General features: G+C 40.7%; 2 protein-coding genes across 5 annotated transcripts in view; both read left to right on the top strand.

Moving 5' to 3' along the window:
* Positions 1 to 1,431: 1,431 nt before the first annotated feature.
* Positions 1,432 to 7,145, top strand: EXO5 (exonuclease 5). Of its 2 annotated transcripts, XM_058717888.1 has the most exons (3): positions 1,432 to 1,484; positions 2,027 to 2,107; positions 5,899 to 7,145. In XM_058717888.1, exon 3 carries the CDS (start codon positions 5,910 to 5,912, stop codon positions 7,029 to 7,031), a length of 1,122 nt encoding a protein of 373 aa, XP_058573871.1. In that variant the 5' UTR covers positions 1,432 to 1,484; positions 2,027 to 2,107; positions 5,899 to 5,909; the 3' UTR covers positions 7,032 to 7,145. The 2 variants fall into 2 exon arrangements, with proteins under 2 accessions (XP_058573871.1, XP_058573870.1); XM_058717887.1 differs by lacking the exon at positions 1,432 to 1,484 and having other exon boundaries at positions 2,066 to 2,196.
* Positions 2,086 to 23,251, top strand: part of LOC131504937 (zinc finger protein 684-like) — a 30,454-nt gene continuing 9,288 nt past the window's right edge. The window contains exons 1-3 of one of the 3 annotated variants that reach the window (XM_058717886.1): positions 17,112 to 17,270; positions 18,546 to 18,651; positions 18,992 to 19,030. In XM_058717886.1, coding sequence (XP_058573869.1) covers positions 19,016 to 19,030 — 15 coding nt within the window. In that variant the 5' untranslated portion in view covers positions 17,112 to 17,270; positions 18,546 to 18,651; positions 18,992 to 19,015. Of the gene's footprint in view, positions 2,197 to 17,111; positions 17,271 to 18,545; positions 18,652 to 18,991; positions 19,031 to 23,251 lie in introns of those variants that run through there. The other 2 variants (XM_058717883.1, XM_058717885.1) reach the window with 2 other exon arrangements.

Genomic DNA, 23,251 nt, shown 5'->3' with positions numbered 1-23,251 from the left:
AGAGATCCTGGGGCGCCTGGGTGGCTCAGTTGGTTGTGTGGGACTTTGGCTCAGGTCATGATCTTGTGGTTAGTGGGTTCCAGCCCCAAGTCCGGCTTTGTGTTGAAAGCTCAGAGCCTGGAACATGCTTTGGATTCTCTCTCTCTCTCTCTCTCTCTCTCTCTCTGCTCCTCCCCAACTTGCGTTCTGTCTCAAAATAAAAATAAAACATTCAAGAAATTAAAAAAAAAAGAAATCTTTTCCCTATTTTGAAGTCCAAACAATACTGTATTATATTCTAAAAGCTTTATAGTTTAGCTTTTCACATTTAGGACTTTAATACTCCTGGAATTGATTTTTGTGAGGAAGTAAGATAAGAGGTATCATTTTATAGATTTTCTTTCATAAGGATACCCTGCGGTCACAGAACCTTCATTGAAAGACCATCTTTTCGGGGCGCCTGGGTGGCGCAGTCGGTTAAGCGTCCGACTTCAGCCAGGTCACGATCTCGCGGTCCGTGAGCTCGAGCCCCGCGTCAGGCTCTGGGCTGATGGCTCGGAGCCTGGAGCCTGTTTCCGATTCTGTGTCTCCCTCTCTCTCTGTCCCTCCCCCGTTCATGCTCTGTCTCTCTCTGTCCCAAAAATAAATAAATAAACGTTGAAAAAAAAATTTAAAAAAAAAAAAAGAAAGACCATCTTTCTCCGTTGCTATGCGATGCTACCTTAATCGTAAATCAAGTGTCTCGTATGTGATAAAAACGTAAAGAAAAGCAAGGAAGTGACTGTCATAAAAATCAGGCTAGTAGTTTCCTCGGGAAGGAGGCATGGGAGTGTATTTGGAAAGGGCTTGTCACTTTTCTGCTTTTGATCTAACGGTGACCTATCTTTTCAATACTTTTATTTGCCTTTGTTTCCTATTTCAGAATAGAGCTGTTATACTTCCCAATAAAAAGGCTAAGACGGGCGCCAGCATCTTTGCAAAGGGAGTTTGTGGTTGTTCTCAGCTGGGAAAGCTGGCGCGAGGGGCAGAGAGGGTGCGGAGTCCAAGAGAGGCAAAGCCAAGACGCCGCCGGTGCACCGGGGACAGGGACGCGCCCACGACGCTCCCGGACCCCCGCTTGGAGGGGCCGCAGTGAGAGCTTCTGGGTCAGGTGACAGCGCACTTCCGTCCGGAGATAAGCCACAAGCACAGCCAGCCATCCGCGGGGACAGCCCGCCCAAAGGCTGCCGCTCGCCTTTAGCGCCCTGCTCGCCCCGCCGCTAGAGGGAGTCCGCCCCGCCGTGGACTCGAGAAGCCTGCTGCGCCGCCGCGGCCTCTGGGAGGGGGCGGACCTCGGACGGCCGCTGGGCATTCTGGGCCAGCGCTGCAGCCGCGTCTGTGCGCACCTCTCCGTAGCGGAGAGCTTTGTGCTCAAGCTCCCCCTGCAGGTCCGCGGTGGAGCCCGGGAGCAGTAACGAGGCCGCGGCGGAGCCGGGGAGAGCCCGGGTTTCGGAGGAGTAGCCAAGGTTAGGATCAGGCCGGCGAATGGGTGGCTGAGCGGCTGCGGTGTGGAGCCCTGGGGTCTGTTCCCGCGGTTGCCGCGATCCCCGGGCGGGAGTGGCCCCCGGGCAGCGGCTTGTCGTGTCTGCCTTCGCAGGCCAGACTCCTGTGGGTTCTGGCCCTTTCGTGGAGGTCCGCTGGGACCTCTTCCCGAGGCCGGCGACCCCTTGCTGTCATCTCCGGCTCCTCCAAGCCATTGTAGGGAGGGCTCAGTAAACTTTAGGACGGGGTTGGAATTGCTGGGGCGACAGTGGTCTGGGGCCGGTGGAAAGGTCCTGGCTGAAGGCAAGCGCTGTCGGAGCCCACAAGTCCGGGCTGCACCGAACAAGTCAGAACGTAGAGGGTGAAGGTAGTGGCAGTGCCACAGGCAGCAGGAACCCATCAGAGAAGAAAAGCCTCTCACCTGGGGTCTTTGCTCAGCACCTGGGCTGAGGTTTGGGGCTGGAAGAGGGAACTGGTCTTGGAGCTCCTGGGGGACTTTGGCTATTTTTGATTCTCTTGTTTGCAGGGAGCGAGGATTGAATTAAGTAACTACATCCGGGGTGTGGAGAAAACGAAGACGTCTTGGAGGATTTGATCCAGGAGAGAGGCAAGCGTTACCTAGCTTCTGGGATGGGCAACAGCCTGTGCAGTGTGGATCAGAGAGGAGGAAATGCCACAATGTGAGGGACTGGACAGGTGAGAAAGGAAAATCCCCATTCTACCACAGCAAGGCACAGAGTTGCTAATCTGGATTCTTCAGTGCAGACCTGGTTTTTCAGAGCTCCTTTCTCCTTCCCTACCCCTGTCATTTCAGCATTCTGCACTTCCTGGTAAGGGGAAAGATCAGCCAAGTCCCAGGGGAGTAGAAGTTTCTTCTCTCCTAAAGTTTAAACTCAATTTGTCAAAAGGAATAGAAATGCTATCCCGTCTCTTCCTTGGGTAGGGGAAGGAGATCCACATTTGTTGAATGCTAGTATGTTTGTTTTGTTTTATCACTGTTTTGAGTAGCTGAGGACAGTTGGAGGGGATACTGTGTCAGTAGCGTCAGGAAAACGAAGAACTTGCTCAAGAGCACTCATAAGGCAAGTGGCATATTACTGAATACTACTGACCTAGTTAGGGTTAGGTTTAGAAACTAGATCCCCACGACCCCCAGACTCTTGACACTATGCTGGTATTTCCCAACCATTTCATTCATTTACCACCTGAGGATTGTTGCCATTCCTGTGTACTACCTGTATTGTTATTTTCATGTTTAAAATTTTTTAATTTCATTTATTTATAGACCACACTTGTCCTAAGAAACACTCTCTATGAAATGATGCATTGGATTTATGCATTTGAATATAGCTTTATACGCTAAGATGTGTCTAAAAATGTTGAAATCATTTGAAATCATCTCATGTGAACCATGTGAAATCATCTCATGTCAGAAAAATACAAACTGCATTCGGAGACAATGTGCTGTATTATGCCCTTGCCTGGAATTTTTCTGTGCAGGAAAGTCCAGGCAACACATCTGAGTCTAAATTGCTCATCCCCAGTGTATTGTTTTCTTCCTTTAGATGAACAGTTTCACAGAGAATGCCTCCTTTTTGTTTCTTCTCTACAGAACATTTTGCTTAACCTGTTCAGGGCTACCCTATTCTCAGTATGTAAAACAAGTAACAAAGTTCATAACTTTCAGGAGCTTACTCTCTCTCTGCCTCTCCTTCTCTCCCCGCCCCCCCCCCACCACCCCAGGGAGTTAGTACAGACACATAGAATAATCTAAATCACTACTGTCCAAAAAGAACATTTCTATAGTCAGAGGAATGTTCTATGTCTTTGCCTTATAATGTGATACCCCCTAGCCACATATAGCTACTAATTACTGGAAATGTGCCTAATGCAGCAGAGAAATTGAGTTTTAAATTTTATTTTATTTTATTTTAGTTAATTTAAATTTAAGTAACTGTATGTAGCTGGTGGCTACATATTGGCCAGCCCAGATCTATATATTTGAAATAAAATGTTTTCAAGGTCAGTTGATTTAGATTTAGATTTAGTGCCCTCCCCCAGCGGGGAAAAACACCCAAAGTGTACATGTTAATTGCCATTTAACTTCATTTTCTTGACAGAAGATGAAGATTCTTTCCAACTTTCAGGGACTTCATGGTCCCAATAACATTACTCATTTTGAAACTGTCATCATCCAAGGCACATTTATAATTTGAGACACTTATGTAAATGTGCGTCTTCTGTGTTTTATTACTATTGAAGTATCCTCTAAAGCAATAACTTTATAGGATATAAGCAGAAATCTTAGCATTGCAGGGGCGCCTGGGTGGCGCAGTCGGTTAAGCGTCCGACTTCAGCCAGGTCACGATCTCGCGGTCCGTGAGTTCGAGCCCCGCGTCAGGCTCTGGGCCGATGGCTCAGAGCCTGGAGCCTGTTTCCGATTCTGTGTCTCCCTCTCTCTCTGCCCCTCCCCCGTTCATGCTCTGTCTCTCTCTGTCCCAAAAATAAAATAAAAAATGTTGAAAAAAAAAATTAAAAAAAAAAAAAAAAAAAAAAAAAGAAATCTTAGCATTGCATTACTTTTGTTCATTGCAAATAACTTCTCTGCCAGCTGTATATGTTTTCTTTCATTAGGGACATTTAGACTATTTAAAAATGAGTTAAGTACAACCATAGCAAATATTAATACCATTTTCAATATATCAGTTCTTAAGTTTTTAATATGGAATTTGGTGCATTCAGTTTCTTCATTGCTTAATAGCAAAGAGGAAATTTAGTTCATAGTTATCTCAATCAGTTTAAATTCTGTGTCAGATTATTTTCCTGGCACCCAAAGTCCAATACTGGTGGACTGGTCATACCTTGTTTTGTTTTGTTTCTAACCTATGCTAGGTTAGATATGTGAGATTAGGAAGAAGACTTAAAAAGAGTATCTTTACAAAATAGTTTGCCTAGTTTCTTAGGATTAAAAATGTTTGAGAGACAAAACAAATCAAGCATAACGTGTGGTCTTTGTTTCCTGATTTAAAGAAAAGCTATTTAAGACATTTTAGGGCCGCTGGGGAAATTTGAATAAGGAGGGGAGTATTAGGGAATTATTGATTTTGTTAGTTGTGATAACAGTAATGTAGTTAATGTAGGAGAATGTCTTTATCTGGAAATGAATGCTGAAGCATTTATATCTGAAGTGTTAGATCTATAGTTTACTTTAAAATAGCCAAAAATCCACACATGAAAAATGCAAATACAGCAGCATGTCAACAGTTGTTTATCTAGGTGTTGTGTATATATATAGATGTTCATTGTTCTATTTCTTTGTGTGAATTTTTTTTGTAGTAAAAATTAAAAAAAAAAAAAAAGAGTACCTGTCCCACAGTAGAGTAGTGAGATATTGGATGTGAAGCACTTGGCTCAATGTCTAGCACTCAATAACTGCACAATAAATATTCAATATTATAGCAAATACTGTAGTATTTTATTAGTGCTTATTGACAGATATTTTCCATCATAAGCTAATTTCTTGTGGAGAGAAAAAATAAACTTAGTGGGAAACACCAATTTCTGCTAGGATAATTTATAAAGTCAGTAAGGATAAAGTAAAACCCACCAAGAGCTTTTCCTCCTTGCCATTTCCTTAGTATATTTCAAATCTTGAAAGCAACTGATTTCCACATGTTGCTGTGAACGTCCACTCTCATGACTTCATGCTATTACCTTTTTTTTATGAGTTTATTTATTTTGGGAAAGTGATAGCAGGGGAGGGGCAGAGAGAGAAAGGGAGAGAGAGAATTCCAAGTAGGCTCCGTGCAGAGCCTGACATGGGGCCCGAACCCACAAACCGTAAGATCATGACCTGAGCTGAAACCAAGAGCCAGATGCCCAACTGACCAAGCTACCTGGGCACGCTGTATGCTATTACTTTGTGTATGAGCAGATCTATTGGTATTTGTCTATAGTTAGTCTTTGAATTTTGCTATACTATGTTCCTGAGAACTACATTGTAAAACAGTCATCATAGAGCTGATTTTTCTCAAGGAATAGTTTGTAATTGAGTTTCATTTTCTTAGTCAAGGATTTTGTATTAGAAGAATCATAAAAGTGGCCATGTTTTTACCAACATTGCTCCAACATTTACAAAGACCTATACATTTCTAAATAATGAAATAATATTCCAAGTCAGTAGAACTTTGAATCAGAAAAAGCAAACCTCAAATCTCCTTTTAAATGAAGAAATCGAGGCCAATGCAATTCTGTTGCATTACTAGTTGGTCGTAAATAGCTAGGCTTCTTAAAGAATGTAAATAAATAGTTGTGATTCTTTTTACCTTATTAGAATTTGAAAGTGCTTTGGATAAATTTGTTATTTGGATAATACATTTCTTTAACATGATATTGCAGGGCCTTGTGCCATGGCAGAGAATGGGGAAGAGGAGACGGGGTCAGTAGAGGCCTCAGGGTTCTCAGACTTGAGTGACTCAGAGTTGCTAGAGTATCTGGACCTGGAAGATACTCAGGAGTCAAGTGCATCACTTAGCAAGCCTGGTCCTTCTTCTGAACTCCCTGGGAAGGATGACAAGCTCACAAGCTTACCAAAATGGAAAAGAGGATTGGATGTCTCATCACCTATGGAGCGATTCCACCTTAAACATTTGTATGTCACTGACTTGTCTACTCAAGACTGGTGTGAACAGCAAATGGTATATGGGAAGGAGCTTCCTGGTTTCTTGGCTCCTGAGAAGGCAGCTGTTTTGGACACCGGTGCCAGCATCCACCTAGCTAGAGAACTAGAAGTTCATGATCTTGTGACTGTCCCCACCACCACTAAAGAAGATGCTTGGGCAGTTAAGTTTTTGAATATATTATCAATGATTCCTGTCCTGCAGTCAGAAGGACGCATCAGAGAGTTTCCAGTGTTTGGAGAAGTGGAGGGTGTGCTGCTTGTTGGAGTAATTGATGAGCTGCACTATACCGCTAAGGGGGAACTGGAACTGGCTGAACTTAAGACACGCAGGCGCCCTATGCTCCCTTTGGAAGCTCAGAAGAAAAAAGACTGTTTTCAAATCAGCCTATACAAATATATCTTTGATGCCATGGTTCAAGGGAAAGTGACCAGTGCTAGCCTAATCCACCACACAAAATTATGTCCAGACAAGCCACTGGGACCTTCAGTGCTGAGGCATGCCCGGCAGGGAGGCTTCTCTGTAAAGTCCTTGGGTGACCTCATGGAGCTAGTCTTCTTGTCTCTAACACTGTCTGACCTCCCAGTTATTGATATCCTAAAGATTGAGTACATCCACCAAGAGACTGCCACAGTGCTGGGTACAGAGATTGTGGCTTTTGAAGAGAAGGAGGTGAGAGGCAAGGTGCAGCACTATATGGCCTACTGGATGGGCCACCGAGAGCCTCAAGGGGTTGATGTGGAGGAGGCTTGGAAGTGCCGGACATGCAACTATGCAGATATCTGTGAATGGAGGAAGGGTGGTGGGGTGCCCAGCTCCATTCTAGAGGCCCTAGCCAAAAAAGTGAAATGAACAGAAGGGTATGCCTTCAGGAACTTTCAGCCTCCCTGCTTCTAATGTACTCAGCAGAGGAAAAGAGGACCAATTTTTGAACTTAGCTTTCATGGAGAATATTCTTTTTTTTTTTTTTTTTTTAAAAACGTTTATTTATTTTTGAGACAGAGAGAGACAGAGCATGAACGGGGGAGGGTCAGAGAGAGAGAGGGAGACACAGAATCGGAAACAGGCTCCAGGCTCTGAGCTGTCAGCACAGAGCCCGACGCGGGGCTGGCACTCACAAACTGCTAGGTCATGACCTGAGCCGAAGTCGGATGCTTAACCGACTGAGCCACCCAGGCGCCCCTCATGGAGAATATTCTTATTTTGGTTCTTTTCATATTTTCTCAAACTCTAACCACTCAAGTCAAAACCAAGTTTCAGGGGTGAGTGGGAGGAATCTGAGGTTATAGGTCCCTGGAACTTTGCTGTGAATTGCCAAGAAGACAGTTGCTCATCATGGCTGGAGCAAAGGGCATCCTTCAGCAATCATTGCTTTCCTAAGAAGATCCTAAACTTTCTGTTAAGTCCCTTCCCTGTTTTTTCTTAGTTAACACTTTCTACATTTTATATAATAAAATAGAATGAAATGCTGTCCAAGTCAGTCGAACTGATTTTTTTTCATAATCTCAATCCTTCAAAAATGACCACAACACATAGTTGTGTCTTACATGTGTAAAACAGAAAATATGAACAAGCATATGCGTCATAGTACTTTCACAATAGCAAAACCTAACCCTAGAAACTGTCCAGGTCCCCATCATCAGAAGAGTGTGGACGGTGTACAGCAACCAAAAGAAATGAGCCACAATGACACACAACAGTGTGGTTAGCACAGTTAAGTGAAAAGTCCCCAAAGGTTACATACAGTATGGTGCCCTTTTTATAAAGGGAGAACCAAAAAATTAAACACATTTTAAGGAAATTGTGAAGATAGTGAAGAGGAATCTCAGTGCATTTTAGAAGATAGTGGAGCTCTTGATTGCAAACATCACCAAAGAGGCCAGAGGAAAGAACGATATGGACATCACCTGGAAGGAAAAGGCTTGTTTATGCAGTCATTACTGGAGAATTTGCATATATAGGTGGAAGTGGGAGAAGAGTTGGCAGGGGTTGAGTTTATTTTTTATTTTATTTGTTTATTCTTTATTTATTTTATTCTTATTATTTACTTTTTTTTTTTTTTTAATTTTAGAAAGAGTGTGTGAGCGGGGAGGGGCAGAGAGAGAGGATCTTAAGCAGACTCCATGCTCAGTGTGGAGCGTAACGTGGGGCTTGATCTCACAACCCCAAGATCATGACCTGAGCTGAAATCAAGAGTTGGACGCATAACTGACTGAGCCATCTAGGTGCCCCAGGAGTGGAGTTTCTATATGAACTAGAAGGTCAGGAGGCAGCAGAACATGGTGAATATTGTTAATGTGACTCCATGTTGTTTTTTTTTTTTTTTTTAATTTAATTTTTTAAATCTTTATTTTTGAGAGAGAGTGAGAGACAGAGCATGAACGAGGGAGGGGCAGAGAGTGAGGAAGACACAGAATCTGAAGCAGGCTGCAGGCTCTGAAGTGTCAGCACAGAGCCCAATGCAGGGCTTGAGCTCATGTACTGCGAGATCATGACCTGAGCCAAAGTTGGACGCTTAACCAACTGAGCCACCCAGGCGCCCCAATGTGACTCCATGTTCTATGTGAACTGGTAAAACCTGGACATTTTTGGAGTTACAGTAGATTACCTCTGGAGGTGTTTTGAGCTACACACAACTTTTCTTACGGACAATGGGAATCTTGGGGTAATAACTCTCATTTACTGAATGAATATTATGTGCCAGGCATCATGCTTAGCACTTTGATGATTAAATCTATATATCCATTAATTATCCCTGATGAGGGAATTGAGGCTTAGAAGGGTTATAAAACACAGTTTGAAAGTGGTAGACTCCAGCCTAGATATGTCTGACTGCAGTGCTTATGTTCTTAACCATCATGCTGTAAAGTATTTCTTACTGTTGTTAAGCCCCCTACATGGTATCTTATTCTAGGCCCTAGGAAGTTTGGAATCAAATTGGGGGCATAGTAAATAAACTGGACTTTATAGGATCAAGAGTATTAAGCTAACAGTCTTCAAGAAAACAGCTTGTCAGGGCTCTGATGGCATCATGTTGGATATGCTAGAAGGTTTAAAAAGAGGGAAAAGAAAAATAAGTTGGTTTCAGACAGTGACATTGTCAGAATTCAGTAGTTCTGTAATTCAGTAATACCCTGAGCTCTCAAATCCTTATTATTTTTTAATGTTTATTTATTTTTGAGAGAGAGACAGAGTGTGAGCAGGGGAGGAACAGAGAGAGGGAGACAGAATCTGAAGCAGGCTCCGGGTTCTGAGCTGTCAGCACAGGGCCCCATATGGGACTTGAACTCACAGACCGCAAGATCGTGACCTGAGTTGAAGTCAGATGCCCATCCGACTGAGCCACCCAGGAGCCCCTCAGATCTTTATTTTAAGTTAACATCTCCTAGTCATCACTTTATGGTTTCTCACAAGGTAAGTTGAGACATCTGTAGTTGGGGTCACCCCAGGATCATTGATGCTGTTCTCTACAACAAATGCTTCCCGGGTTTGCAGCCTCCACATAGCTAATAATGTCATCTTTTCCCTGCAAATTCTGCCTAAAGGTATCTGAACTCAAAATTATGGACCTCTTGAATATTCAGTGAGCAGTTAAATGAAAAGAGATATCATAACAAAGCTATTGGTTTTTTAAAATTTGCTTCCTTTAGTAAATAATTTAATCTTATTAAATTTGCATCCCTCTGCTTATTTTTAATGAGGAGTTTAATCTTTTAAAATTATTCTTAAAGGCCAGTTTGTTGCATGTCTTTTAATTTTCTCCATGGTGGATTTTCTTTTTTCTTTTTTTTTTTTTAACATTTATTTATTTTTGAGAGGCAGAGAGAGACAGAGCATGAGCAGGGGAGGGGCAGAGAGAGACAGACAGACAGAATCCGAAGCAGGGGAGGGGCTCTGAGCTGTCAGCACAGAGCCCAACACAGGGCTCGAACCCTCAAACTGCGAGATCATGACCTGAGCTGAAGTTGGACGCGTAACCAACTGAGCCACCCAAGCACCACATTCTTTTTTTTTTTTTTTTTTAATTTTTAAAAAATTTTTCACTGTTTAGTTTTTGAGAGAGAAACAGAGCACAAGGGAGGGGGGTGGGCAGAGAGAGAGGGAGACACAGAATATGAAGCAGGTTCCAGGGTCTGAGCTGTCAGCCCAGGGCCCGATGCAGGGCTCGAACTCACAGACCATGAGATCATGACCTGAGCCGAAGTCAGACGTTTAACCAACTGAGCCACCCAGGCTCCCCCATGGTGGAATTTTCTGATTAAATAATACATGCTTATTATAAAAGTACATTAAAATGTAAGGAATAAGTTACTTCCTTTAAAATTTTTCAACTATTGCTTTGGTTATTGCTTCTCTGTTTTGTTTTGTTTTGATTCTCTGATATTCATCAGAGAATCCATATGTTTAGAAACCCTGCTGGTGTGGTGAGTGTGACAAGAGCCACAGGTAGAATATAGGCCTTCAAGTTCTTCAGAGAGATTATATGAGAGAAAGGCCCCATAAAGGTGTGAAGAGAGATAGAGGTTTTAGTGATAGCTCAAAACATAACATCTATTAGAGTATAGTAGGAGAGGAACCAAAGAAGTGTGTTGTGCGTGGTAAGAGCTTCAGCCAAAATGCAAATATTTCTTCATGTACATCACAGTCCACACCGGAGAAAAACTTTATACATGTGGTAATTGTGCTGAGGCCTTCAGAGCTCAAGTCTTCATATTCATCAGAAAGTACATTGCAGAGGAGTTTAAGGAGCTTTGGTCAAAGCTTAGATGATCAAAATAATCTTTTCACACATAGGGACCTATGAAAGTCAAGAATGTACCAACGTTTTCAGTCACAGCACAGGTATTCACATTCATTGCACAGGACATATAGGAGAGAGAGTCCATAAAAATGAAAGTAGTACAAAATAGTATGGGGCTTTAATACCCCATTTACCTCAATGGATAGATCATCTAGACAGAAAGTCAATAAGGATACATTGGCCTTATGACACCTATTAAATCCATCTGATAGGTGTCATAAGGCCAATGTATCCTTATTGACTTTCTGTCTAGATGATCTATCCATTGAGGTAAGTGGGGTATTAAAGCCCCATACTATTATATTACTTTCATTTAAGAGCACATGGGACATCCCGTAGGATACATCACAGGTTAGGCCACAAGATGAGTCTCTAAATTCAAGATTGAAATCCTATCAAGCATCTTTTGCAACTACTGTGGTGTGAAATTAGAAATCAATTACAAGAATAAAACTGGAAAAAACCACAAACACATGGAGACTAAACACCTGCTGCTAAACAGCTAATGGGGCAATTAATAAATCAAAGATGAAGTTAAAATCACATTGAGGCAAACGAAAATGGGCATACAACATTCCAAAATCTATGGGATGTAGCAAAAGCAGTTCTAAGAGGGAAGTTTATATTGATATAGTCCTACCTACCTCAAGAAACAAGAAAAATCCAAAATAAATACCTTTATACCTAAAGGAACTAGAAACAGAAGAGTAAGCAAAGCCCAAAGTTAGTAGAACAAAGGAGATAAGAGCAGAAATAGGTGAAATAGAGATTTTAAAAACAATAGCAAAGGGGTGCCTGGTTGACTCGGTTAAGCATCTGACTCTTAATCTCAGGTCAGGTCATGATCTCACGGTTTGTGAGATTGAGCCCTGCTTTAGGCTCTGCACTGACAGCGCAGAGCCTGCTTGCAATTCTCTCTCCCTCTCTCTCTCTCTCTCTCTCTCTGCTCCTTCCCCACTTGAACTCTCTCTCTCCCTCCCTCTCAAATAAACTTTTAAAATAATAAATAACCATAGCAAAGATCAATGAAATGAAAAATCAGTTCTTTGAAAAGATAAACATAATTGATAAACTCTAGGCCCACTCATCAAGACAAAAAGAGAGGGGGCCTAAATAAAACCAGGAATGAAAAAGGAGAAGTTACAACTGACACTACAGAAATACAAAGGATCATAAGAAACCACAAAGAACAATTATATGCCAACAAATTGGAAAACCTAGAAGAAGTGGATAGATTCCTAGGAACATATAACTTTCCGAAACTGATTTACAAAGAAATAGAAAATTCGATAGACCAGGGTGCCTGGTTGGCTCAGTTGGTTACCTGTCTGACTCTTGATTTTGGCTCAGGTCATGATCTCACACTTCATGAGTTGAGCCCCTGCTCAATCTGTACTGATGGCACGGAGCCTGGTTGGGATTCTCTCTCCCCCCTCTCTCAGCCCCTCCCTTGCTTGCTCTCTCTCTCTCTCTCTCTCTCTCTCTCTCTCGCTCTGTCTCTCTGTCTCTCAAAATAAAAAACATTAAAAAAATCTGAATAGGCCAATACAAGCGATGAAATTGAATCAATATTTTTAAAAACTCCAAAAACAAAAAGCCTAGGACCAGACAGCTTCATAGGTGAAATCTGCCAAACATTTAATGATGAGTTAGTACTTCTTCTTTTCAAGTTATTCCAAAACATTGAAGAGGAAGGAACGCTTATACACTCATGAGGCAAACAGGTGCACGAATAGATGCTCAACGTCAGCTATCAACAGGGAAAATGCAAATCAAAACCACAATGAGATCACCTTACACCTGTCAGATTGGCTATTATCAAAAAAAAAAAAAAAAAAAAAAAGAAAGAAAGAAAGAACAAGTGTTGGTAAGGATGTGGAGAAAAGGGAACCCTTCCTTATACACCATTGGTGGGAATGTAAAGTGGTGCAACCACAATGGAAAAACATATGGAAATTCCTCAAAAAATTAAGAATAGAACTGCCAGGTGATCTAGCAATACCACATCCAGGTATTTATCCAAAACAAAAAAGCCAAAACACAAACACCAATTTGAAGAGATATATGCACCACCATATTCACTGCAGCATTATTTACAATAGTCAAGATATGGAAGTAACCTTAGTGCCCATCAATAGATGAATGGGTAAAGAAAATGTGATGTGTGTACACACACACACACACACACACACACACACACACACACACACAGGAATAGGGAATATTATTCAGCCGTAAAAGAATGAAATCTTACCATTTGTGACAACATGAATGGACCTAGACAGTATTGTGCTAAGTGAAATCAATCAGATAAAGACAAATATCATATAACTTCACCTATATGTGGAATCTGGAAAACAAAACAAATGAAAAAATAGAACAACAGAAATAGACTCATAGATATGGGAAACAAGTTCTATGACACATTTAATGGAGATAAAACTATGGACAATTGTATATTCAGTATTGCAAATATTTATTTAGCACCTATTATGTGCCGGGTTCTACTCACACAAATTCCAATGTGTGGGCTTTCCCCCACCACCAAACAGTCCTCTGATACTACTTGATGATAGTGTTAGATCCCACAGGTTGAGGGTTCAGTCCTACAAGCTTACCCTTTTCCCCCCACTTCAGATGCCCATCATGAGTCCAGATTGTCATCTGTGCTTTTGACTTGCTAGCTATAGAATGGAGGTTCCAACAACCCCTTCCTTAGGTTTGACTAATTTTCTAGGCAGCTCACAAAGCTTGGAGAAACATTTTTATTTTCTAGATTACCAGTTTATTATAAAAGGATATATAACTCAGGGACAGCCATATGGAAGAGATGCATAGGGCAAGGTATGGGGAAAGGGAAAAGAGTTTCCATGCCCTTTCTGGGCCAACACTCTCTCTGTACCTACGTGTGTTCACCAACCCACAAAGTCTGTGAGCCCTGTCCTTTGAGTTTTTATGGAGGCTTCATTACATAGCCACAATTGATTAAGTTATTGGCGACTGGCAATTGATTCAACCTCCAGCCTCTCTTCCCCTCCCCAGAAGCCAGGGAGTTGGGACTGAAAGTTTCAACTCTCTAGTCTCCAATCATATGATTGGTTCTCCTGGCAGCCAGCCCCCATGCTTAGGTACAGTACAAAATCACTTCAGTAATATAACAAAAGACACCGTTATTGCTCTCATCACTTAGGAAATTCCAAGACTTTTAGGAGCTCTGAACCAAAAACAGGGATGAAGATCAAATATATATTTCTTATTATAAATCACAGTATTGCCAAACAAAAATATGTGCTTTCATAAACATATATACTATGAGAAAAAGAAAAGGAATAAGAGAAATCAAGGATGGCTCCTAAATTTTTGCTTGAGTAATGAGGTGGTGATGGTGCATTTATTGAACTAGAAGTGCTAGATTGGGGGTGGGAGAAGGCAGGGATTAATTGGCTTGGAAGTGTGAAGTTGGAGGTGATGTTTAGATTTTTAAGGGGAGATTTCAGGTAGGCATAAGGAATTAGGGGTCTGCTGTTCAGGGGAGAAATGAAAGATGGAAATACAGATTTTCAGTCATCACTCACTCATCATCACATAAATGGTATTTCAAGCCATGGGACTGAATGAGATCATTTAGAGGACAATTTCAGAAAGCAAAGGCCGAAGGTCAAACCCTTGAGTGTTCCAACATTTGGAGGAGGAACAGAGGAACAGAGTTTTAGTAAAGGAAATACAGAAGTAGTCTGAGTGAAGTGGGAGAAACTAGCTTTTATGAGATGTCCTAGAAACCAAGATAAGGAAGTATTTTATTTTATTTTTATTTATTTAAAAAAATTTTTTTTTCAACGTTTTTTATTTATTTTTGGGACAGAGAGAGACAGAGCATGAACGGGGGAGGGGCAGAGAGAGAGGGAGACACAGAATCAGAAACAGGCTCCAGGCTCTGAGCCATCAGCCCAGAGCTGACGCGGGGCCCGAACTCACGGACCGTGAGATCGTGACCTGGCTGAAGTCGGACGCTTAACCGACTGCGCCACCCAGGCACCCCGATAAGGAAGTATTTTAATTGTGTTGAATGCTGTTGAGGTCAGATGTAATGAGGACAGAATTGGAATTTAATTGGTAACTTGACAAGATGAGTTTTAGGAGAGTAGAGTAAAGAAGCTATTAGAGTGGACTGCAGAGAGAATTGGAGGTGTGAAGATGTAGACAGCAACAAGAGGCAGCTCTTTAGAAAGATTTTTCTATGAAGGAAAGTTAGGAAATGGTGCAGTTCAAATGGGCTACAGGTTAAGAAAGGATTTTTTTTAAATTTTTTTTTAACATTTATTTATTTTTGAGACAGAGAGAGACAGAGCATGAACGGGGGAGGGTCAGAGAGAGAGACACACACAGAATCTGAAACAGGCTCCAGGCTCTGAGCAGTCAGCACAGAGCCCCACACGGGGCTTGAACTCACGGACCGCGAGATCATGACCTGAGCCGAAGTTGGACGCTTAACCGACTGAGCCAGCCAGGCGCTCCAAGAAAGGATTTTTTTTTTTTTAAGATATAAAAAAACATTTTTATGACATTGAAAATGCCAATGAATACAGTGGCTACTAATATCAAGTGGGCTGTTAATGCTACCAAGCAATAGTACTGTATTTCCTTAATCCATTCACTCTTCCACATTCTTTCCCCCCCCCTTTAACGTTTATTTTTGAGAGAGAGAGGGCTCACAAGTGGGGGACAGGAAGTGCAGAGAGAGGGAGACACAGAAGCAGGCTCCAAGCTCCAAGCTGTCAGCACAGAGCCCAACAGGGGACTCAAACCCATGAACCATGAGATCATGACCTGAGCCAAAGTCAGACGCCAACCGATGAGCCACCCAGGTGCCCCCACTCTTACACATTCCTAAATAACATTAGAATCTCAGATGCCATTGATTATAAGATACATAATTATTTCACATATTTTCAAAGAGAAAAAACATGCTGCCAGTTAAACTATAGCATGCCATAATTTGTAAAATACCAGTTTTGCAGATGTTCAAATATGAAAAAAGTGTATATTAGAATCAATGTCATACAGTATTACTTTTCTCTCCTCAAATCTCCAATACCTTCTCCCTTCCTTCACTTTCAGCTTCCTGTTTAACTAAGAAAATACAAGCATTCAGAAGAAGATAGGCTCATTCTCCCACCACTAAATCTGTATCTCACCTGTACCTGGAAATTCTGTCTCCCTTTTTATTTTAATGGATGAATGGTCCACATTCACAACTGATCCTTCCACCGCGTACTGAATCCCATCCCTTTTCTCCAGAAGGACTTTTCTTCCTGCAACTATCCCATTTCTCCTGTATTCTCCCTCTACTGTATAATTTTAATTAGCATACATACTATAATTTCTTCCATCTTAAAAAAAATTCTGGACCCCAAATCTATATGCAACGACAGCTTTCTTTTTCTACTCATCTTAAAAAAGCCAAACTTCTTAAAGGTACTGCCTGTACTTGCTTTTCACACTTCCTCTCTTCCCACTCTTATCAAATTCCACTCATTCCACTCTTATCAAATTCTTATCAGATTTTATTGAAATTCTACCACTACGCCAAAATGGGGTATTTCAACAGCCTCCACAATGCTAAATCCAATGGTCAATTCTTAGTGATCATCCTACTTGACTAATTAGCAGCATTTAATACTGCTGGATTATTCCCCACTTCTTGAAACATTTTCTTCCCTTGATTTTGCAGAACCAAACTCTTCTACTTTTACATCTGTCTCACACCTTATCCCTTCTCAGTCTTCTTTGTTGGGTCCTCCGCTTCACCTCCTTTTTGGGACCTAAGCTAGTGCATTGCTAAAAGAAACTGAACTAAGGGTAGATTATTATCTTATAGTGCTGATTTAGATTTTCTAGTATTTAAAAATTCTGGTGTCTTGTATTTTTAAACGAAAATGATATATACACTTCCCTCTTATAAATGAGCTTGGCTCTCATGGAAGTCCCAGAGATACCAACCCAGGACTCTCCCTACAAAGAGGCAGAGGCCTCTGAAGCCTTCCGGAAACGAGCTCCACAGGCCTATGGGAAATGTAGTCCCCTAAGAATAGCCTGCACCGCGGGGGGACCTGGGAACCTGGGCGGCAGTTACTTCCGCACACGCGCAGTGGGGCGGTAGCCGGTGTTCAGTAATCTTCCAACCTGCGCCGCGTGAAGGGGGAACGGGGTTTTCTCTCCTAGAGCCTGTGGGAGATCTCTGTAATCTGATCTTTTAGAACCAAAGATGGGAGTGTGGTGGTGAAAGACTGGTAGGTATGACTCTGCGGAGCTTGGGGACGTAAGGGAAGGGCGGGGAGAAAGATATGCACCTTTTTATTGGCGTACCCAAAGGAAGGTAAAACTTCACAACCCCCACGTGCAGCGATTTAGTGTTTGGATGTGTGGGTCCTGTCCAATTCTGGAGTTCAGAGAAAGCAAGAGAAGGGGCTAACTGCCACTCAAGTGGGTTCCCGGATCCCGAGTAGGGATGGGGCAGGCTCAGTTTGTATTCCTGCCCTTGTAGGTAGAGATCACAGTGCAGGAATATGTGCTTCAGGCTTTACCTTTCCTGGTTACAAGAACATCGCTGGCCCTACCAGAGCCCGCAAAAGGCAATATTAAACCATTCCAAGGGATCTAGGAAGTATTTCTAGAGAAACTTGCCATGTTCTCAGTATATTCTCACAATTGTCTGAAGTAAGTGTTCTCTCCATTTTGCATATGAATTAACTGAAGCTGAGAGAGAGGTTAAGTTACTTGCTTATACTGACAATAAGTGGAAGAGCTGAGAGTCGAACCAGACGAGTTTTCACCGAATTTTATTCTGGCGTTTTGTTTGTTTTTGAGTATAGTTGACACGCAATCTTACATTAGTTTCTGCTGTACAACTTAGTGATTTGACAAGTTTTACCTGGTGCTATGATCGCCACAAGTGTAGTTAGGACCCTGCAAAAAAAAGAGTTGTATTTATTCTCCTTTTGAAATATTTGAGCAATGAATGCAGAATAAATTTTGATTTGTAGTCTTTTTTTGTTGTTGTTAATAGTCTTTGGTGAATTTGCAGATCTTCCAGTGAAGACTGTGTAAATAAAGCTGTCCCTCTTGCATATTTTAGCCTTTCTATGGCCCCAACTTTGCTGGTTTAAATTCTTAAAAAACTATACTGGCTCATAGAAGATGGTGAATTTCCAAAGAAAGAGAGAGAGACAGATTTAGAATTTAAACTGAAGGCTCTGTCTTTAAAAAAAAAAAAAATTCCTGGATCCCTCAATCCAGCCTTCTCAAGAAAACCCAACCTAATTTGAGCTCTCTTCTCCCAGCTTCAGAGCAGAAACCAGAGAGTCACAGGAAGGACTGACTCCAGAGATATACTGAGTTTCAGAGTTTCAGAAACCAGGGTTTTAGTTAGTTTTTAGACTTATTTATTATTTTTTTTCTTAGGATAAAATTTTGGGAAGAAAAAAATGTCACTAGTTCTAAGATTAACAACTTGCCATTAGATCAGTAGGACAAAAATGTACAACATACTTACCTAAATTTCATAGATTCATAACAGATCCACCAGTAGAGTTCGGCACTTATAAAATATGGACTTTCCTGACATCTAGAATCGTCATTCTCTCACTAGGTGACATTTACTGAAGCTGCAATGTGAGTCTTTCTTTTCTAACTTTTTTTTTTTTTTTTTTTTTTTTTTTTGCGTGAGAGAGAGAACATGGGGGGAGGTGCAGGGAGAGGGATGGGGGGGAGAGAGAGAGAGAGAGAGAGAGAATATCTTAAGCAGGTTCCATGCTCAGCACAGAGCCTGATGTGGGGCTCAATCTCACAACCCTGCGATCATGACCTGAGCCGAAATTAAGATTCAGACGCTTGGCTAACTGAGCCACCCAAGCACCCCAAGAGTTCTTTCTAATAGTGCCTCTTTTCTTTTCTACATTGCGTTTTGGTTTTTCATGTCTTTCTATTCTTTTTCCTATTTTTACTTTCATAGATCTGTGTGTAAGAGCTCCAGAAAATGATCAACTTCCAGGTAGGTATCCATTTATTGAGTCATTTAAAACTCTCAAAAATCTATATAAAAAGGACATGTATAGACATGTATAGGGAAAATATAGATTGAATAGATCAGGTGCAAAAGAAAATTTAGAAAATTGATCAGTTGATATCCACGTCACAGGGTCTGTACATAGTTGGAATAAATTTGAGCTGCATATGTGTACCCAGTCTTTATAGCAATCACAGAAAATGGATAGTCAACCAGTTAACGTATTGGTATTGTCCACAAAGATAAAGGAAACAATCCCTTAGAGAAGTAAAGATTTTCCTGATGCAGTTCTCTGAAGAAAATATCTTATAATGGGTTTTCATGGAGATAATGGTAGAAATAATATTCACAGGGGTGCCTAGGTGGCTCAGTTGGTTAAGCTCTGACTCTTGATTTCAGCTCAGATCGTGATGTTGTGGTTTGTGGGTTTGAGCCTTGTGTTGGGCTCTGCACTGCTGACACTCCACTGTAGGTGGAGCCTGCTTGGGATTCTGTCTCTCCCTTAATCTGCCCCTCTCCTGTTCGTGTTTGTTCTCTCTCTCTCTCTCTCAAATAAATAAACTTGGGGAAAAAAGTTTAAAAAAAAGAGAAATAACATTCATAGCAACAACCCTGTGATAAATATAACATCACATTTTATATAGCATGCTGTATTTCTTAAAATGTTTCCTAGAGTAAGCAAAGAGCTTAGTGCCAATAAGCAGCACTATGCGAACTCAGTTTGTAAGTTCAGGTACATATCTTTTTTAATATTCTTCTGGAACCATAAGTAAATCTTATATCTTTTCCAGGGTCTGCTAGTATTCTTGAGCATTTTCTCTTCTATGTGAATTTTATTTTAGTATTTTTTAAAATGTTATTTATTTTTGAAAGAGAGAGTGAGCAGGGGAGGGGCAGAGAGAGAGAGGAGGGCAGAAGATCCAAAGCAGGCTCTGTGCTGACAGCAGCACGCCCGATTCAGGGCTTGAATTCAAGAACCGGAAGATCATGACTTGAGCCAAAGTCAGATGCTCAACCAACTGAGCCACCCATGGGCCCTGTTCCATGTGGACTTTAGAATTAGCTTGTCAGGGTCTATAAAGGAGTATTTTAGGTATTTTTATTGTGATTGCAATATATGTTTCCATTAATTTGTAGAAAATTCATAGTTTTCAATAATGTATTCTCTAATGTTTCATATAGGTCCTTCTTTACATTTTTATAGGTTTGTTATTATAATTCTTATACATTTCTCGTATAAGAATTTCTTGTAATATTTATTCTTACATATGGTTTAAGTTGCTGTTGAGAATGGGATGGATCTTTTTTCATTGTATTTTCTAATTGGTTATTTTGGTGTATAGGAAAGTATGCATTTATCTATTTGACTTTATGTCAACTTACAGAACTAATTTTTTTTAATTAAAAAAAATTTTTTTTAAATGTTGATTTACTTTTGAGAGACAGAGTGCAAGCAAGGGAGGGGCAGAGAGAGAGGGAGACACAGAATCCGAAGCAGGGTCCAGGCTCTGAGCTGTCCACATAGAGCTTGATGCGGGGCTCGAACTCACAAACTGCGAGATCATGACCTGAGCCGAAAGTCAGACACTCAACCAACTGAGCCACCCGGGTTCCCCCTGTTTCTTCTTTAAAAATTAAAAAAAAAATTTTTTTTAATGTTGCAGAACTCTTATTAAGTTCAAGATTTTTTTAGTTGATTATTAGGTTTTCTAGGTAGACAATCATACACTCTTCAAATGGAGTTTGTTCCTTACTGCTCAATATGTATGTCTTCATGTTTTTTCTTGTCTTATTGCAATGGACAGGGTTTTTTGGGAACTATAATTTTTTAAAAATGTTTATTTGTTTTGAGAGAGTGTACATGTGTGAGCAGGGGAGGGCCAGAGAGAGAGAGAGGAAGAGAGAGAATTCCAGGCGGGCTCAGTGCCTCCATCACAGAGCCCAACCTGGGACTCAATCTCACAAACTGTGAGATCATGACCTGAACTGAAATCGAGTTGGATGCTCAACTGACTGAGCCAGCCAGGTGCCCCAGGAACTATAAATTGCTAGCGAGTATCTTTCTGTTCCAATTTTAATGGGAATGTTTCCAGTGTTTCATTGTTTCCTCTTGTATTTTGGTAAATAGTTTTGTTTTGTTTTTTGTTTTCTTGTTTTTAATCAAGTTAAAGATTTTTAGCTTGTGAACATTGTTTTCATCAAGTGGAAACCTTTTTTCTTATATGTTTTTTTAAAAATATGTGTTGGTTGGGGCACCTGGATAGCTCATTCAGTTGAGTGTCCAACTTCGGCTCAGGTCATGATCTCATGGTTCCTGAGTTCAAGCCCCACATCAGGCTCACTGCTGTCAGATCCTCTGCCCCGCCCCTGCTTGCACTCTCTCAAAAATAAATAAAACATTTAAAAAATAAAAAAAAAATAGATAAGTAAATAAAATACCTGTTGGTAAAATAATGTTTTATCTTTAATATAGGAATTCAGAGAATTTCTAATATATTTCTCAATATTGAACTATCTGTGCATTCATGGGATAAATCCTACCTAGTCTTCTAACTTTTTAAAGGGCCAGATGGTGGGGCGCCTGGGTGGCGCAGTCGGTTAAGCGTCCGACTTCAGCCAGGTCACGATCTCGCAGTCCGTGAGTTCGAGCCCCGCGTCGGGCTCTGGGCTGATGGCTCGGAGCCTGGAGCCTGTTTCCGATTCTGTGTCTCCCTCTCTCTCTGCCCCTCCCCCGTTCATGCTCTGTCTCTCTCTGTCCCAAAAATAAATAAATGTTGAAAAAAAAATTAAAAAAAAAAAAAATAATAAAGGGCCAGATGGTAAATATTTTAGGCTTGAAGGCCATACAGCCTCTGTGGCAACTACTCAATTTTAACTTTGCATCTGAAGCAAATAAGTGGGTATAAATATTCCAGTAACACTTTATTTACAGAAACATCAGGCTGGGGTATGGGTTGTAGTTTACTGACCCCTGTTCTATATGGTTTTAACTATGTCTTTGTGGTAGACATGTAGCCACATGCCTTTTTAATTTCAGCTTAAGTTAGTTAAACATGATTTTAACATTACAATTGAGAGGATATATTTTATTATGTAAAAAAAGGTCTTATATTCTATTTTATTATGGTCAGGTGAATCTGACGTGTTAACCTTATAGCCCTTCTAACTTATATATATTTACTTTGTAGTATGTAATAGATTGTAAGATCTCTGAGACCAGTAACATTTTTATTCTTTTTTGTATCACTAATACAGTGTCTGGTAGGTCCTCATTAGACATTGTCTGAATGAATGAATGAAGAACATATAAGGAGTATTTTAAATAATTTTATTGAGACATAATCACATATTACAGATTGGCCCATTTAAGATATATACAACTCCGTGGTTTTTAGTCTGTCCATGAATTGTAAAACCATCTCTACAATCTAATTTTAGAATATTTTCATTACCCTCAAAAGAAACCCCATATTGGCAGTCATTCCCTATTTGTCCTATCCCCTAGCTCTAATTTATTTTCTGTTTCTATGGATTTGCCTTTTCTGAACACTTTATATAACTAAGACAATATAATATGTGATCTTTTTTGACTAGCTTCTTTCACCTAGTAACAGTATTTTCAAGGGTCATCAATGTTACACGTATGTCAAATAATATTGCATTATATGGATATACCTCATTTTGTTATTCCATCTATTCATCAGATGACGGATACCCATATTGTTTTCACTTTTGGCTATTAATGAATACTTCTTTATGAACATTTGTCTACAGGTTTTATATTTTTAGTTCTCTTAGGTATATATTTAGGAGGGATTGCTGGGTAATATGGTTAATTCAATGTTTAACATTTTGAGGAACTATAAAACTATTTTCCATAGTTGTTGCACCATTTTACAACCCCACCAGCAGTGTATGACAGTTCTAGTTTCTCTACATCCTTGTCACAACTTGTCATTGTTTGTCCTTGATTTTAACAACCCTTGTGGGTGTGAGGCAATATCTCATTGTGGCTTTGATTTCTATTTACTAATGATGTTGAGCATCTTTTCGTGTGCTTCATGCTCATATGAGTGTCTATGTCTTTGGAGAAAATCTGTTCAAATCCTTTGTCCATTTTTAAATTGGGTTGTCTTTTCACTGTTGTATTGTAAGAGTTCTTTTTATATCCTAGGCACAAATTTCTTACCAAAATATGTGATTTAC

Source organism: Neofelis nebulosa, chromosome 2, assembly GCF_028018385.1.
Source record: "Neofelis nebulosa isolate mNeoNeb1 chromosome 2, mNeoNeb1.pri, whole genome shotgun sequence".
In the NCBI taxonomy this organism is placed as follows: Eukaryota; Metazoa; Chordata; class Mammalia; order Carnivora; family Felidae; genus Neofelis; species Neofelis nebulosa.
Note: the sequence above shows the minus strand (reverse complement) of the source record. Positions and strands in the feature narration are given on the sequence as shown.

Coding starts and splice junctions, on each gene's coding strand:
- EXO5 (XM_058717888.1), top strand. CDS start 5,910: ATGGCAGAGAATGGGGAAGAGGAGACGGGGTCAGTAGAGGCCTCAGGG.